The sequence below is a fragment of the Cotesia glomerata genome, linkage group LG4, assembly GCF_020080835.1.
Source record: "Cotesia glomerata isolate CgM1 linkage group LG4, MPM_Cglom_v2.3, whole genome shotgun sequence".
In the NCBI taxonomy this organism is placed as follows: Eukaryota; Metazoa; Arthropoda; class Insecta; order Hymenoptera; family Braconidae; genus Cotesia; species Cotesia glomerata.
This window is the reverse complement of record NC_058161.1, coordinates 21,920,778-21,938,753: the sequence shown is the minus strand read 5'-3', so window position 1 is coordinate 21,938,753 and position 17,976 is coordinate 21,920,778. Positions and strand designations below refer to the sequence as shown.

The window sequence follows — 17,976 nt, the reverse complement described above, 5'->3', positions numbered from 1 at the left end:
TCAGTTAAAGATCCTAGGGGGCAAACACGTCTTAATTTACACTTATCACTTATTAACTTTATAATATAGTTTTAGATAACGATTTAAATGAGTTCGAGACCGGAGTAACGACTTCGGCAAACAAAAGTTCGCCGCTTAACAACATACAAATAACAATTGAATTTTGAAGGGACCAGGTCACTCGAACTGCGGGACTCTTGATTATCGTGGCTCGAAGAATCACAATCACAGAACTCGAAAATACCGATAAGGAACTCGAAATTGATAATACGAATATTGATATTCGATTCAAATTCGAATCGAATTATTCGAAATTCGACGAATAATTCAAAGAATTTCGAATAATTCGAAAATTTTCGAATAATTCCCGAATAATTCGAACAATTCGCGAATCATCGAAATATTACTGAATTTTCTATTGTTTCCAATTTGAATTCCATTACATCGTGTATAAAAATATTATATTTATAAATTTATTTATTCACTAGCTGTTACCCACCTGCTCCACTGGGCCCTTTATAGAATTGTATTCTTAGATCTAGACATGAAATTTAATTGGAGTATTGTTTTGACTTGCACAGATTTCAAATTCCATCGGATTGGCCTGTAACTTTTAACCATGTAATTATTCTATAGCTAATATTCATTGTAACGTTTAATGTACAATCACTGTAACATTCTTGTGGTTTTCTTTCCAAAATGAATAGTAATTGACACGAAGAAAATAATTTGAAATGATCATTAAAAGTTTCAGTTAAAGTAATTGCAGGTCTCATAAGTGAAGTTAAAATCTGCCTAGCTTAAAGTGCGACGAATTTTCTGTTAATAAAAATCTTCTCCGTAACATCTATTTTAAATAAAAAACTAGAAAATCGAGCGCGCTTCTCTCTTTGTATCTTAAAAAAAGTTAATAATTAAGAAATGACGTTGTGTTTTGTCTACTGATGATATTTTTAATGATATAAGCTCATCCTGGGGTTACACTTATCGAGACCCATCATTTGAGTACCCACACGAATTTTTCATATATTTTATACATATGATATTTCTCATATTTGTGAAATATATAAAATAAATAAAAAATTCGTGTGGGTATCCAAATGAAAACTCTTGATAAGCGTAACGTCGTGATGATCTTATATCTTCATAAATATCAAGAATTAAAAAATGACGTTGTATTTTGTCCATTGATGATATTTTTAACGATATAAGCTCATCCCAAAGTTACAATTATCGAGATCTTCCATTTAAATACTTACACGAATTTTATATATATTTTCTATATTTCACAAATATGAGAAATATCATATATATAAAATATATCAAAAAAATCGTGTGGATACTCAAATGAACGGTTTCAATGAGCTTAACTTCAGGATAAGCTTATATCTCAAAAAATGTCAATAATTAAGCAATACAATTTGTAAAAATGTTGATAAATTCAGTTGTCGATAATAAACATGTAGGCAAAAGCGCGCTCGATTTTATAGTTTTCTATATAAAATAGATGTCACGGAGAAGATTTGTATTAACGTGAAATTCGCACTTTAAGCTAGGCAGATTTCAACTACACTCATAAAACCTGCAATTACTTTAACTGAAACTTTCAATGATCATTTCAAATTATTTTCTTCGTGCACGGAAATAAATAATCGGTAGCAGATACCGATTTTTTTTCGGTAGAGGCTACCGATTTTTTCGGTAGAGGCTCGCGAAAAAATATGTAGCTGCTACCGACAAATAATCGGTATCTGCTACCGATTTTTTTCGGTAGCAGCTACCGATTTTTTTTCGGTAGAGGCTACCGATTTTTTCGGTGCAGACTACCGATTACCAATTTTTGAAAATTTCTTATCTTCTTAACGAGAAGTTAAATTCTCACTTCTTAATGAATAAGAAAAAGGAACTTCATTTGAGATACAAATAACACTTACTTAAATACAAAATATTAAAAATGAGGAGTGTTTATTAGGTATTTTTTGATAATAAATTTTTATTAAATTAAATACCTTTTGGTAGCCGCATTCGAAATAATCGGTATAGATTCTGTTCAGAAACTAACCGAGAAATATCATCCAAGTCCCAAAAAATTATTTTTTAAATTATTTTGTATGTGAATATATATATATATATATATATATATATATATATATATATATATATATATATATATATATATATATATATATATATATATATATTAGACTGTGCCAAATAAATCGAAGATTTTTTTTTTTCGGTCCCATATCAAAATTTCGTTTAGAGTTACGAAAAAAAAATTGTGTCAAAATTTGAGCGCTCTATCTTCATTTTTCAGTTAGCGCTCGCAAAAAGAAGAATTTTCGCCAAAAAAAGTTTTTTTTCACTTATTTTTTGGTTATAGAAAATTCAATATACCAAATATGAAAAAACCCTTGGTACGTTTTTGTAGGAAATAAAATTCTCTACAAAGATGATTTTTTGTCGAATTTGAAGAATCAACAGCTTCTTTTTAATAGCTAATTTAATTAACATTTGTTCGATAATTTTTGTTTTCAACTATCGATGGACACGTATAAAACTACTTCTTAACGAAAAGAACTGAATAATACAATTTTTTTAAGAATATTTATTATCTAAAAAAATAGTTTTTATGCTTTAATTGATTATAGTATGGTACCATAGAAGTTAAAAATAATTTTATTAACAAAAATAATGAAGACAAAAAATTAATTTTTTCGTAATTTTTTATTCATAAGTCTCATTGACTTAAAGATTATTCATGCTTTAAAATTAATAAAATATATCTCTTTCTGTCATTTTTATTCGTCAACAGATTCTTCTGTAGCGCTCGTAACTTAATACGGTAGTTGTAGTCTAGCCAACAAGTGCCTTGTTGGTAAACTTTTTTCAGCTGTCTCCGAAAATTATTATTGAGCTGTCATTCGATTCGGAATGGCATCTAGATGATTTTTGAAAAAAAAATGAAGTCCGCTTGTAAAAATTGCAAAAGTTATCAACAATTAACTGAAAAAAAGGGGATTTAGTTTTTGAAAATATCTCAAAAAGTTTCAAAAAAATCTTAAAATCGTCTTGAAAAAATCTTAAAATAGTCTTTGAAAAACCTTACAGCGACAGAGCTCCGGAACATAATTATGGAGCGTCTTTAAATTGTCTTAAAATGATCTAAATAAATTCTTCTTAAAACGATCTAAATAAATTAGTCTTAGAATGATCTAAATAAATTAGTCTCAAAAAAATCTTAAACAGAAATTTCGAGACTATTTTGAGATGAGCTAACAGCGATAGAGCCCCGGAACATTAAAACGGAACGTCTTAGAATTGTCGGATATAATTTTTTAACAATTATAAATTCAATTTAAAAACATCTTACTCAAAAATATTTAGTTTAGAAAGTCGTAAAATCGTCTAAAAAATGTCTAAAAATTAATTTTCCCAATAAATTCGAGAACCAAATTTTCACAAATATGTTTTTGGAAATTTTTTTTACGTCTTAAAAGAGTCTTAAAATAGTCTTGGTTTGTGTCACGTTTAAGATCCTAAACAAACGACAATTTTAAGTCGATTTTTTTTACAGGAGTGGAGCAATTCTTGGCAGTTTTCAGAATAGATCCCCGTTGAAAAAATTAAAAAAATTTCATTTTTCAGTTTTTTGTTATTAATTTTCGTTGTTGCAAAATTAAAAACTTGAATTAATCGTCGAAAAAAATTTTTTCTTCAAAATATTAATAAGGAAGTACGAGCGCTAGACGGGATGGGGATAGGTATCGACTCTAGTGCGGTAAGGGGAGAGCAGTTACCATATGATTTTTCTCAATATATAGATAAACATTTAACATTGGCTTATGGCGGCATTTATTTTTCTTTTAATTAATACACTTTAATTAGTCGGGCAAGTGTAAATTTTTTTGAATTATATTTATCACTAATATATTTACTTTAATCCATAAGTTTTTTAAAAATGTTCACCGACAGTTTTACGAGAAAATTACAAAAATGTATCAATGTTTGGAGGTTACCCCATAAGACCGATGTTAAATTGCTCAACTTTAAAGTTAATTATTTATTTAAATAATCGGGCAATCTCCTTCAAATTTTCGGAATTTTTTTAGACATATTTAAACTTCATATTAACGAAAAATCAAGCCTTTTATCAAAAGTTGTCTCGGTGCTCGTACTTCCTTAATGATCCGTTTTTATGTTGTCAGCAGGTGTATAGACATAATTTTTTAAAATATTGGTCCTACACTTCTGGGAATTGAGACTTTTTTTGGGAAATTTCCTCATATTTTTGAATCTTTCTTTAAATTTAATAAATCTTCATTAGTTTGTGAGATATTTTCAAAAAAATAAATCCACTTTTTTCAGTTAATTGTTGATAACTTTTGCAATTTTTACAAGTGAAACTTCATTTTTTTTCAAAAATCATCTAGATGCCATCCCGAATCGAATGACAACTCAATAATAATTTTCGGAGACTGCTGAGAAAAGTTAACCAGTTAAAAAGTTAACAGGAGACCATCGAGATCCGAGATGTCGATGACGACACGACGAAAGAGCATATTCAGACCGCTCTAAAGAGGGAAGCTGGAGAAAGTTGTGAAATCCCACTAGAGGCAATCAAGATCCGTAAAGCCTTTAGGGGTACACAGACAGCCACAGTGTCACTACCAGCAGCTGCAGCACAAAAGTTACTGGAGGGAAACTGCAAAATAAGGATAGGCTGGTCTAATTGCCGAATGAGAGCAACGGAGAGACCCATACAATGCTTCAAATGCTGGAAATTTGGGCACTTCGGATCGCAATGCAAAAGCGAAGTCGACCGGTCTAAGCTCTGCATAAGGTGCGGAAAAGAAGGACACAAAATTGCTGATTGTAAAAATCCAGCTAAATGTGCACTGTGCTTTGAACGGCACGGCGTAGAAAAGGCGGCTCACCATGCAGGCACGAACAGATGCCCCATCTTCCAAGAAGCGCTCCAGAAGATAACGAAGCCAAGAACATGAAGATAGTGCAGCTCAACCTCAATCATTGTGAGGCTGCGCATGACCTGCTCATGCAAACTGTGCGCGAATTAGAGGCAGATGTAGCACTTATAAGTGAGCCTTATAGACATCTGAGTAACCAACCCTGGGAATCCGACAGCACTAACAAAGCCGTCATCTGGTCCTGCGGTAAATGTCCTTTTCAGAGAACAGTCAACAATAAAGAAGCTGGCTTCGTAGCAGCATGGGTAGATGGCCTCTGCTTCTACAGTTGCTATGCACCACCTAGTCTCTCTAATGAGCATTTTGAAGACTTCCTTGATCGGCTAACTGAGGACGCAAGAAAACACTTTCCCGTGGCAATAGCTGGTGACTTCAATTCCTGGGCAACAGACTGGGGCAGCAAGTTCACTAATACACGTGGAAAAGCACTTTTCGAGGCAATGGCCACTCTGGACGTGATCCTTCTTAATACCGGTGACACGCCAACGTATACTAAGGGAGAGGCAAACTCAACTGTCGACCTTACATTTGTCAGCAGTTGCTTAGCTCGAAGAGGTTTTTCTTGGAAAGTATTGAACATCTATACAGCCAGCGACCATAGTGCGATAATATGGGAAATATCAACTGGCCAGAAACTAACAAGAGACAACAGGAGCGCTAGCTCGGTTGGGTGGAAAGTTAAGTCTCTCGACCCCACTGCTTTAGTAGTAGCCTTAGACTGCAATCCGATCATCGTAGAAACTGCTGTAGAGAAGAGCAAGGAACTAATGAGAAGAGTCACCCAGGCTTGCGACGCTAGTATGTCTCGGAAACGTCGCATAAATTCAAGACCTTCAGTACACTGGTGGAACGATCACATTAGCATTCTACGCTCAAAGTGTCTTAAAAAAAGAAGAAAGTCTCAGCGTGGCTACAGACGATCTAACTCCGCAGAGCTGTTGACAGAGTATAAAAAGGCCCGTCGAGAACTGAACAGAGCCATCAAAGAAAGCAAAAGACGTTGCTGGAAGGAACTGGTCGCAGAAGTCGAGAAAGATCCATGGGGCAGACCGTATAAGGTGGTTATGACCCACTTGAAATGCCAATCGATGCCATCACCTACGTGTCCACAACTCCTAGAGAAGATTGTTACTACGTTGTTTCCCCAACAGCTGGTATTCACCTACAAGTTGAGGGATTAGAGGAAAGAAGGAAAAGGGGTTTAGGGTTTAGTGGGTAGGGGCGTTAGTGTCGAGTTTTAGTATGACGCTGCGTCGAGTCGCCACATATCCAGGCCAAACAACTATGCCTAGAATCCGTAAAAAGGATTTCCCCCCCCCCCTAAGGGAGAAAAAAAAAACACACACACACACAGACAGACAGGCATAATAATGGTAAAACCAATAACTTCCCGATTTTTGAAAATCTGAGAAAAACTTTTTTTGGCGAAAATTCTTCTTTTTGCGAGCGCTAATTGAAAAATGAAGATAAAGCGCTCAAATTTTGACACAGACTAATATATATGGGTCATTCCACCAAATAAGAACATTTTTACGGGGTGACCCTCGCGGATTATGTTTAAAATTTATGGAGGTGTTCTCTATAATAAGAAATAAATTCCCTACAAGTTTCAGCCCTTAACATGCAGCGGTTCTGGAGTTATGACTTTTTGAAATTTTGAAAAAAAATTTTTTATAACTTTTTTATTAATTTTTCTGAAGAAGGAAGCTTTTTTATTAAAATCCACGAAAAATCTTATCTTGTGGGAAAAATGCTCAGCTTTTGAATTAAAATATCCATTTTATTATAAACACATCAGAAGACCCTTTGAAATCCAATTAAAGTGGAAAAATTGATTTTTCTCGGTGTGCGGTGCAAGGTACATCCAATTTGACTTTTTTTTCTGAAAAATCAGAGTTTTTTACACAAAATATATGGTTTTCACGATGTGCATATTTTTTGTTCAATCGCAATTAAATTAAACGTAAAATCTTTATAATTAAAATACTTTTATTTTTGAACTTTTTTCAGATGTTGATACAGTTTTAATAAGAGCATATCCAATTTCATCATTTATCGGTAAAATAAAGAATATCGTTTTTAATAAAGAATATCGTACGTCTAACACATTTTTTTTGTCTAAATAATCATCATTCGTTATGAAAGTAAAATCAACGCCTGTAAAATTCTTGATTGCCCAGGAATTCAAATCTTGTGGTGCCAGTATATGTTTTTTATTTTCCATTTGTAATGAAGCTCTAGCAGCATGTCGTTTTACTGGACCTACAAGCCCATCGCATGGTCCTTTGCCATAGGCAGTCGCAAAAAAATGCCACTCAATGATGATTCTAAAGTCAGCATAATATTAACATAAATCAGTAAATGTTTTTTTATTTTTAAATTGCTGAGGTGCTCCATCTGAGAAGTAAAAAATCCTTTCAATAACAGTAAATTTTTCTCTTAAAAAAGAAATTAATTGTTCTTGAAATAAATAAATCAAAACTGTGTCATGTTTAAGGCAATCTGAGATACCAACTAAGCCTAAATGCTTAATAGTATCATTTTCGTTTTAGTAAACCACCATTTGAAGTATAGTAGCTTGGTCATTATTTCAATAATAGCCTTGAGCAGCTTCCTGCACAACAAACGCAATTTTCTACCAAGTTAAAAACTACCGCTAATTCACCACTCTTCAAATTTAATTTCGCATTAGGGAAAAACCGACTTTGTATTTTTACTATAAAGTCATGTTTTAAAATTTTCTCAAGTTGCGTCGCTAAGGTATCAATAAAGTCATCGGAATCCGAAATAACGTTTACAATGGTACATCGATCGGTTGATGTCCACATTTTAAATTCGATTTCATTTACATCAAACTCTTTAAACGATGGATGAAAGTAATTAATGATTTCTTCTTTGTTTGGACATCTATTACAACTTCTGAATAAGCACGATTCCGTTGGATTATTACAAATCAATTTATTCAATAAATTTTTATAAATTGATTAAGTTTCCATAATCCAATCAGTATTTCTCGCAAATTTTGGAAAATTACATCCTAAATAAGAAAATGGAATCATAGTTGTGAACGCCATCTGCATTTTATAAACTCAATTTTTTAACGAGCAGTTTGAAATTTTAAATATTTAACAGAAAATTATTTTACTATCCCGAATAATCGTAGAACGCTTAGCCGATATAACGTTTAATTTAATTGTTATCGAATAAAAAATATGCACATCGTGAAAACCATATATTTTGTGTAAAAAACTCTGATCTTTCAGAAAAAAAAGTCAAATTGGGTGTACCTTGCACCGCACACCGAGAAAAATCAATTTTTCCACTTTAATTGGATTTCAAAGGGTCTTCTGATGTGTTTATGATAAAATGGATATTTTCATTCAAAAGCTGAGAATTTTTCCGACAAGATAAGATTTTTCGTGGATTTTAATAAAAAAGTTTTCCTCATCAGAAAAATTAATAAAAAAGTTATAAAAAATTTTTTTTCAAAATTTCAAAAAATCATAACTCCAGAACCGCTGCATATTAAGGGCTGAAACTTGTAGGGAATTTATTTCTTATTATAGAGAACACCTCCATAAATTTTAAACATAATCCGCGAGGGTCGCCCCGAAAAAATGTTCTTATTTGGTGGAATGACCCATATATAAATATATAAAATATACGAAAAATTGGTGTGGGTACTCAAATGAAAGGTCTCGATGAGTGTAATGTCGGGATGAGCTTATATCTTTAACAATGTCAATAGTTAACAAGATAAAAGGTCATTTATTAATTATGTGTCTAGAAATGAAGCATTTTCGAATGCAGCCTAAATACTTATCATAATAAATTGACTATCGATGAGAATGATATGAAACCTTAAAAAGGCGCAAATTCAAGTCAAGACCTTTGCAATGACACTATATTTCACTAAAAAAAAAACCCGATTTTATCATATGACTATCCTGGAGACAAAATTTTTGTTATTCTCTTGATAATATAAGTATTCTTTTTTCAATACTCACTCTTATGTCAAACATTAGAATTAGAATCGTTATTATATTCTGACTCTAAAATCGAAAAAGTTTAGTTTTTTATACTTCCTGTGTAGTTTTTATATGATTACAATCTACTCATTACAATTACTCATTACTCATTACAATCGCCGGATAGTTGCATTTATCGTCTTAACTTTGCAAAAATTAATAACCATCCTGCATAGTAGAAGCTACAAAATAAGGATGTTTATCGTTAACATAAAATTCTCTCCGTGTGGTAATCGGTAGCCTGCACCGAAAAAATCGGTAGACTCTACCGAAAATAATCGATATCTGCTGCCGATTTTTTTCGGTAGGAGCTGCCGATTTTTTTTTGGTAGCAGCTGCCGATTTTTCCGGGAGCCTCTACCGAAAAAAATCGGTAGCTGCTACCGATTATTTTTTTCCGTGTGTCAATTACTTTTCATTTTTGAAAGAAAGCCGCGGGAATGTCACAGTAATTGTACATTAAACGTTACAATGAATATCAGCTATAGAATAATGACATGGTTAAAAGGTACAGGCTAATCCAATGGAATTTGAAATCTGTGCAAGTCAAAACAATACTCCAATTAAATTTCATGTCTAGATTCAAAAATACAATTCTATAAAGGGCCCAGTGTAGCGGGTGGGTAACAGCTAGTGAATAAATAAATTTATAAATATAATATTTTTATACACGATGTAATGGAATTCAAATTGGAAACAATAGAAAATTCAGTAATATTTCGATGATTCGCGAATTGTTCGAATTATTCGCGAATTGTTCGAATTATTCGAAAATTTTCGAATTCGAAATTTTTCGAATTATTCGTCGAATTTCGAATTATTCGATTCGAATTTCGAATCGAATATTAATATTCGATTCGGAACGAATAATTCGTAAGTTCGAATTATTCGCACACCCCTAGTAGTAACTTTGAATTAATAATTAATTAAAATTCGATTGTGAACGTAATCCATAAATTGATCTTATATATGAACTACTTATATATAAATTAATGGATCTTTATAGCTATATAGCTAGTCTTTCGTTGGAGTAATTTATTCGTTTTTTTTTTCAGAAATGTGGCAAAAATTAGAAATTTTGAATCTTTGCAGAAATAAACTAAGTGCCTTACCTGCTTCTATCTGTCGAATTTCTACACTGAGATGCCTCTATTTAAATGATAATCATTTAGAATTTGAAGGAATCCCTCCAGGTATTGGTAAACTGTCGTCGCTACAAATATTTTCTGCAGCAAAAAATCATTTAAAGATGATACCTGAAGGATTATGCAGGTACACTAAATTCTTTTTTCTTTCTTAGACACTCTAGTCATACAGTCTCAAATGTTGCTTTGATTAATACACTCCTCGCAAAAATTGTAGGAGAAAAAAAAATTTTTCAATTTTTTGGTGATCTTTAACCTTCTTTATTTAAGGGATCATTCTGGTTCTGGCGCTCGAAAAAAAGCCAACATTAATAATTTATTTACACAAGAACTATTTTAGATATTGACATGAACTTTATCCAGCTCAGCACACACGCTCTTGAATAACAAAAAAAAATTTCTAACTTTATTTTTTTTTTTAATTTTTTTTGTGAATAAACTACGGATGAAAGGAGCTCCTCCAAAGTTAGTATGTCGCTGACGTACATGACAACTTGATAACGGCTCATCTAAAACACAAAAAACAAAATTATTTACCTTCCAGTTATGAGTAGCTATAGCTTGAACTACGAAGATTGTTATTTATCAATTGATCGAAATGCTGTAAATAGCTGTAAATTTCACCATGAGGACAAATGCAATAGATTGATTTTTACACAATCTGCCTAAAAAAACAATCTTACCTCAAGTTAATCAGCGAAACTGCGTTGGCAAACGGGGATAAAACTAAAATTTTTGAGCTTTCAAATCCTTTATTTATGTTTTCAATACTATGATTTTCTACTTGAAAGTAACTTCTAAGAATCATTAAAAAATTTGGAAAATTTTTTGTTCTCACAACTTTTGTGAACAGTGAATGTTTCAGTAAAAAGATTTCCTTCTATTAATACAAGATATGTTTAATACTTAGATGCAGATCGCTTAAAAAATTAATTTTATCTTCCAATCGTCTAATTACCGTACCAGATGCAATTCATCTATTAAATGATTTAGATCAACTAGACTTGCGTGATAATCCAAATCTCATTATGCCTCCAAAACCTACGGAAGTTAAAAAAGGTTCTGGTATTGAGTTTTACAATATTGATTTCTCGTTGCAACACCAGCTACGACTTGCGGGAGCAAATGTTCCACCACCTATACAAACTTCAGGTATGTTTTCTATGTATGAAAAATTAGTATGTTAGAGAAATTAAGTATAATTAGTTAGGAGGCAAACTGTACTCTCGAACGTAACTCTTTTAAGTTGTCACAGTCTTTTTGTCAATTTTTATTTTTATTTCAGATTTTTATTTCATGCTCACAAGTATTAAAATACCTTTTTCACTATTATTTTCAATAATAGTGAAATATTATTTCGAGTCAGATATATATATATATATATATATATATATATATATATATATATATATATATATATATATATATATACATAGTTGTAGAAAATAATTCCGTTACAATCTTAAAATAATTCCTCGACAAAGTAACTCATTATTTTCAAAAATAATTATGTTTTTAAATCTATATTATTAAATGTAGTATTGAAATTTATACGTCGTTTTATTAAAATGTTTAATAAATTAATTTATGTTTAGTTTAATAAATGTTAAATAAACTTTCATCAAGTATTTATTAGTTTAGTAAACGTTCATCAAATATTGTTTTTAAATTTAATCCGTGCATTTTTGTTTTTGAATATATTCCATGCATTGCTAATTTTTACTTATAACGACTGTCGACTATAACGACCATTAACAAGAGGCCCCTTCAATATTCTTCTAATATATAAAATTCTCGTGTCACAATGTTCGTTCCCATACTCCTCCGAAACGGCTTGACTGATTCTCATGAAATTTTTTATGCATATTCAGTAAGCCTGAGAATCGGCTACTATCTATTTTTCTAACCTCTAAGTGATAAGGGGTGTTCACCCCAAAAATTTTTTTTTTATTTTTTTGATAAAATTTTTTTTTTATTTTTGTATTATGTGGCATCAAAAAATACATACAAATCTAAATTTGCACTTTTTTATCACCAACCCTTGCTTTTTAATAGTCATCTTCATAATTTTATCATTTTCTATCCCGCTCGATAACATCAATTATTATCACTTGGTAAGTTATCCCCTCCATGTGTCTACCGGTGTCACTTCTCACCCTGTAAACAGCACGGAGTAGGGATGCTACCTCTACAGTTTTCAGCTATTATTAGTGTTTATGCTTCAAGCGTAGTAGTTAAACATTTTTACTATCTCAGTGTAACTCTCATATCAAATATATTCTCGAGTAATTTTATTATTTATTTATTAATAACTAATATTATAGAATATAATTAATTATTAATAACTAATAAAATTATTAATTTTGAGTGTAAATCGCACGATCAGTTAATTAAGTGACTTACATAACCTCTAAAATACTCAACACGTGTCACGAGTTCCCGCAAACAACGGCTATTGAGTTGTAAGTATAAATTATTTTTTACGTTTATTATAAAATCAAAAATTATTCTTTCTTATTTATAACGAAAATATTGTTGGGAATGGTGAAAAACGAATTCGGTGAAAGTTAGATTTTTATTACAATTGGGAAATTTTTTTTTTGTGTTTACTTATAGGAGCTCTAACTTCGACAGAATTTTTTTTTTCACTATTTCTAACAATATGTATTTTCGATATAATGAAGAAACATAAAATTTTTCGCTTTCGTGGAACTATCTAATTTTTACATGTATATTTAATGTAATCAAAGATAAAATAAATGATTAATATAATAATTAAATTTAATAATTGAGTAATTCAATCAGTTCTATTCATGTGTGTTTCGTATTGTACAGTGAACAATGCCAACAAAACGCAAAGGGGCCAATTTGAGCCGTGATACAAATAAATCTAGAAGCATTCGAAATAGAAGAGCCCAAAGAACCGAAGAACAAGTTCAGGAAGAAAATACTGGAGCGCGTGTGAGAATGGCGCAATTGCGTCAAGAACAATCAGACTGTTTTGCCGCCAAGGCAAAAGAGAGTTGGTCACCCTGACTCTCATTACTATACTAAAATCTTAACTATACTCGAGACTCAACAAGAGTCGTTTCTATGACTGTTCTCCACGAAAATGTCCAATAACACGTTTTGTAATGGCTGCTGAACCTGCGCACCATGTGCTAGCGGGAAGAAGCCCGGCCGGCACGAGGCACGAGGCGCGAGACGCCATGTGCTAAGTTCAGTTGTGTTTGGGACCTGTGACCGACACAATATACCCGCTAGCCTCGCTAACACTTAATTTCATTATTCTGTGTTTTTCATTGTGAACAATTGCATAGTAATACATCCATTCTGATATTGAAGTAACTCATCTAGTTAATTAACTTCGTGTTCTTTATCATGAAAATAATATAAATTTATCGTAATTAAACTTAAACACTTTTGATAATTGTGACGTAGTACTTTGGTGTGGCGTCGCGGCCATTGCTTTAACTTACATGCCGTGTAATAAGACGCGTAATTTCATCACTTTTAAATATTAGTTTAACTTCAAAATCTTCAGTAATGAGTATTAATTAATTAGATTTAGAATAAATTTAGCTTCATAATATGCAATTAAACTTATATTAAAAATATTGAACTCAGTGCTTCTCACGTAATAATCATCAAATATTGCGATTTATTTAAATTCTCGCGAATAAGGCATAATTAATCAAAATAAATTAAAAACAGTTATAATCACGAAATAATTCAAATTGACTAATTAAAGTCTAATTCATCTCATAATAACTAACTACTTTACATTCTCAGATCATAAATACTTTTGATCCTCTTGGATCAACTCACTCGATCTTTCAGATCAAACATACATTTGATCCTCTCGGATCAAAATTCTCAGATCTTCTCGGATCATCATTAACAGGTCGACGGTTAACCTCAATAACCTATCGGCGGCTGAGATCATCTCTCACCCCTATTGTATCTTCAATACAATTATTTCACTTATACACACACATATTCATATCATACACGACTGTATCTATCTTCGAGGAGTTTTTCTCTAGTCATTACTAGAGTTTTCTCCCATTGGAAAATAAATTATTCATAATTATTCGCCCCAACACCGAGTGTTTTATTTTAAATTTAGAATTCCTGATCCTGATTCCTGAATACTTAAGAAGAGAAAATAATTACGGAAATTCTCCTTGGAGAGTTTACGACAAAACACAGACGATACACGAGCTGAACGCAATGAAGTCATGAGATTAGAACAACGACAATCACACCGTTTTACTGTCAATAGACGCAGAGCGAATGACCAACAACGCCGACAGGCACATCGAGCATTTGTAGCTACATCATTTCTGCGTCTAGCATTCCAGTATGAGCCCGATATTGAATATTATGCTCATTCAAAAGTAGTAATTGGTGCTATGAACAAAGAATGCCTGTATTGTCATGCTTTGAAATTCAAAAATGAACCAGCCGGGATGTGTTGCGCGTCAGGGAAGGTACAACTACCTGTAATTGAAACACCACCGGAACCATTGAACGGTTTGCTTATCGGCACAGATCCAGATTCTAACGTGTTCCTGAAGTCCATTCGAACATTCAACTCATGCTTTCAAATGACATCGTTCGGAGCAACAGAAATAGTTCAAAATACTAATGCAAATGGTCAACAATACAATTCTACATTTAAAATCAGAGGCCAAGTTTATCATAAAATAGGCTCATTGCTGCCAATGCCAAACGAACCACATAAATTTTTACAAATCTACTTTATGGGTGGCAAGGACTCTGGTAGCGCACTAGTCAATCGGGTGGATGCACGTTGTGGCTACAATAACCTTGATTCATTCTTTGCTAGACGCATCGTCAGCGAGCTGGATGCTCTATTGAATGAGCATAATGAATTGTTGAAAATATTCAAATCCCACATGCACAAATTAGAAAGCGATAATCACGCTATTGTTATTAATCCTGATAAAACACCAGCTGGAGAACACATTCGTAGATTCAATGCACCTGTAGTTGACGACGTTGCTGGAATCATGGTTGGCGATCGTACAGGTGCACGAGAAATTGTGATTCGTAGGAGAAATAATAATCTTCAGTTCATTGCTGATACACACCGTTCATATGACGCTCTCCAATATCCGCTAATCTTCTGGAAGGGACAAGACGGATACGGCATGAATATTAAACAACGAGATCCCGTATCAGGTACTTTATTTATTATGAATTTGATTATTACACTTTTAACAGAACAATTAAATTATTAAACGCAATTAACTTAAATTAATATTTATGAATATATTATTACAGGAGCCGAAACAAACAAGAACGTTAGCTCGAAGGATTATTATGCGTATAGATTGATGATTAGACGCGGGCTGGATAACGTCATTCTACGATTTCGAGAGCTTTGTCAACAATTCATGATCGACATGTACGCGAAGATAGAAGGCGAACGACTACGATACTTACGATATAATCAACTCAAGCTACGTGTCGGAGAGTAGATTCACTTGCGAGACGCTATTGTCAACAACGCTGACGCCGCCGAAATTGGTAACTCTGTCATTCTACCATCATCGTACGTAGACTTGCATGTCAGATGGAAAATGTACAAAAAATTTCCCTAAAGATTTCACTAACGATACAATCACAAATGTCGACGGATATCCAATATATCGTCGAAGGAGTCCAGATAATGGCGGACAATCATTTATTAAAAACATCAGCAACACAGACATTGATATTGACAATCGTTGGGTCGTGCCATATTCGCCCCTGCTGAGCAAATCATACAATGCTCATATTAATGTTGAGTTCTGCAGTTCTGTGAAGAGCATCAAATACAAGTATGTCCATAAAGGCAGTGACATGGCGGTGTTTATAGTGGAAAATACCAATGTGAATGCTCCTCCAGTAAATAAAAACGATGAAATAACGCTCTACCAAATAGGTCGGTACATCAGCTCGAATGAAGCTGTTTGGCGTATCTTTGGTTTTCCAATTCATGAACGGGATCCAGCAGTTTTTCAGTTAGCCGTTCATCTTGAAAATGGTCAGTGTGTATATTTCACGAACGAGACAGCGATTGATGGTGCTATAAATCCACCAAAAACTACACTCACTGAATTTTTTGATTTGTGTAATCGTGCGGATGATTTTGGTGCCTTTGCACGTACTTTACTCTATTCACAAGTACCACGCTATTTCACATGGGCTCAAACAAAACAATGGATACCCCGCAAGCAAGGCTCACCAGTTGATGCATGCCCCAATTTATTCAAATCAAACGCCTTGGGGCGAGTATTTACAGTGAATCCAAGACAGACTGAGTGCTTTTATCTTCGACTATTGTTGGTTAATGTTACTGGCCCATTGTCATTTCAAGATATACGTAAAGTGAATGGGCAACAGCATACAACGTATAAAGATGCATGCCTTGCACTCGGCAATTGTTGAATGCATGAGTGAGTGAGACTAGACTATAGCGATCAGACGACCCGCGAATTTCTACGAGCCATCGACGATCAACGCGACATCTGGCCGCGAGGATGGAACGACGAGAAAATTTGAATGGACCAATGACGACGGAGAGCGATCAACAACAAGTATGCAAGGCGCCATCTGAACACGAGGCTGATCACTAATCGAAGTATCGACCAATCATCGATTGCAACGGAATACTGGACGCATCCCGTAATACAACGGCCGGCTAGAAGAAGCTGTGAGCTGATTGGATGCGAGTTTTTGGGAACGAACCGAAAAGAAAAGAGCATGTGTTGCCGAGGAGGCAGCCTTATTAACAATGAATTCTGATCTGGATGCCGTGACTGGCATCGTGCAGTTCTCTTTTTGATTATTTTTGCTGTTTAATTTTTTTTAAATTTGTCGCTGACGTGAGTACAATTGTGTACATTATTGGGAAATATTTCGCCGAATTGTTTTGGACACTACGACCCCGGACACGCCATCGCCGAGATATCGACGCTCTTCCGTCAGTTTGGCCGCCAACTTCGCCTACTTAGCCAGCATCGCCCGAGACGTCTACGGTAGTTGCAGGGTAAGTCTGGTCGCTGTCTTTATTAGCCCCAGGGTGTCATCACCGCGAATTTCGTCGTGTTAAAATAATTGTTTATAATTCGAGTTGCACGGAATTAAATAAATTCCGTGCGGTATTTTTGAAGCTTAGTGACGACACTCAGCGGCACGGTACCGTTGAGTCACGTGTTTGTGTGTGTGGAATTTTTGGTCGGGATTATAAGTACTGTTTACCTACCTCGAGCTTCAAATACCCGACAAAGCGGCTTAGTAAATTGCTTTGTAAAATAAGTTGAATAATTCGAATACTTCGCATAATTTGTTTTTTCTTCTTGTCATTGTTGAACCATTTGGCGATTTGAATTATTTTGGATAATTTTGAGATCTTTATTAGGTTTTTGCGATTGAATTTATAATATTCTCTAGAAATTTGTGTATTGAAAAATTTTGCGATTGAAATTAGTGGTTGAAATTTGCGATTGAGATTATTATTTTTTTTAATAAAAAAAAAAAAGAGAAGACTTCGTAAATAAATTTTGCGGTTGCGATTTTTGATAAAGTTTTGCGATTGAGATTTTGTTATTAAATTTGGCAATTGAAATTTTTGATAAAATTTTGCGATTGAAATTTTTGATAAAATTTTGCGATTGAAATAATTATTTCCTTTTTAATTTTTGAATAAATTTGGCGAGTTGAGTTAATTATTTGTTTTGAAAATTTTGGAATAAATTTTGCGAGTTGAATTAATTATTGGTTTTGAAAATTTTTGAATAAATT

General features: G+C 33.2%; 3 protein-coding genes and 1 long non-coding RNA gene across 4 annotated transcripts in view; 3 read left to right on the top strand and 1 right to left on the bottom strand.

Annotated features, from left to right (window-relative positions):
• The window catches only part of LOC123263759 (protein flightless-1-like), a 14,019-nt gene extending 2,656 nt beyond the window's left edge, over nt 1-11,363 (top strand). Inside the window, exons 2-3 of the mRNA XM_044726733.1 lie at nt 10,072-10,288; nt 11,072-11,363. Of these exons, the coding sequence (XP_044582668.1) occupies nt 10,074-10,288; nt 11,072-11,348 (492 nt within the window). The 5' untranslated portion in view covers nt 10,072-10,073 and the 3' untranslated portion in view covers nt 11,349-11,363. The remainder of the gene's footprint in view (nt 1-10,071; nt 10,289-11,071) is intronic.
• LOC123263760 lies at nt 10,129-11,076 on the bottom strand. Its single transcript, XR_006509218.1, has 2 exons — nt 10,845-11,076; nt 10,129-10,670 (listed from the first exon to the last, which is right to left on the bottom strand). It is a non-coding gene; the product is annotated as an uncharacterized LOC123263760 (long non-coding RNA).
• Nucleotides 11,364-14,927: 3,564 nt separating the features above from the next.
• Nucleotides 14,928-17,213, top strand: LOC123263981. Its single transcript, XM_044727026.1, has 2 exons — nt 14,928-15,369; nt 15,472-17,213. Exons 1-2 carry the CDS (start codon nt 14,928-14,930, stop codon nt 15,666-15,668), a joined length of 639 nt encoding a protein of 212 aa, XP_044582961.1. The 3' UTR covers nt 15,669-17,213.
• On the top strand, nt 15,757-16,620 carry LOC123263980. Its single transcript, XM_044727025.1, has one exon. The coding sequence runs from the start codon at nt 15,757-15,759 to the stop codon at nt 16,618-16,620; it is 864 nt and encodes a 287-aa protein (XP_044582960.1).
• Nucleotides 17,214-17,976: the final 763 nt, after the last annotated feature.

Bases quoted from the DNA above. Each gene is read 5' to 3' on its own strand.
- LOC123263981 (XM_044727026.1), top strand. From the start codon at position 14,928: ATGGGTGGCAAGGACTCTGGTAGCGCACTAGTCAATCGGGTGGATGCA. The intron at 15,370-15,471 runs GTACTTTATTTA...ATATTATTACAG, and splicing joins ACAACGAGATCCCGTATCAG to GAGCCGAAACAAACAAGAAC.
- LOC123263980 (XM_044727025.1), top strand. From the start codon at position 15,757: ATGTCAGATGGAAAATGTACAAAAAATTTCCCTAAAGATTTCACTAAC.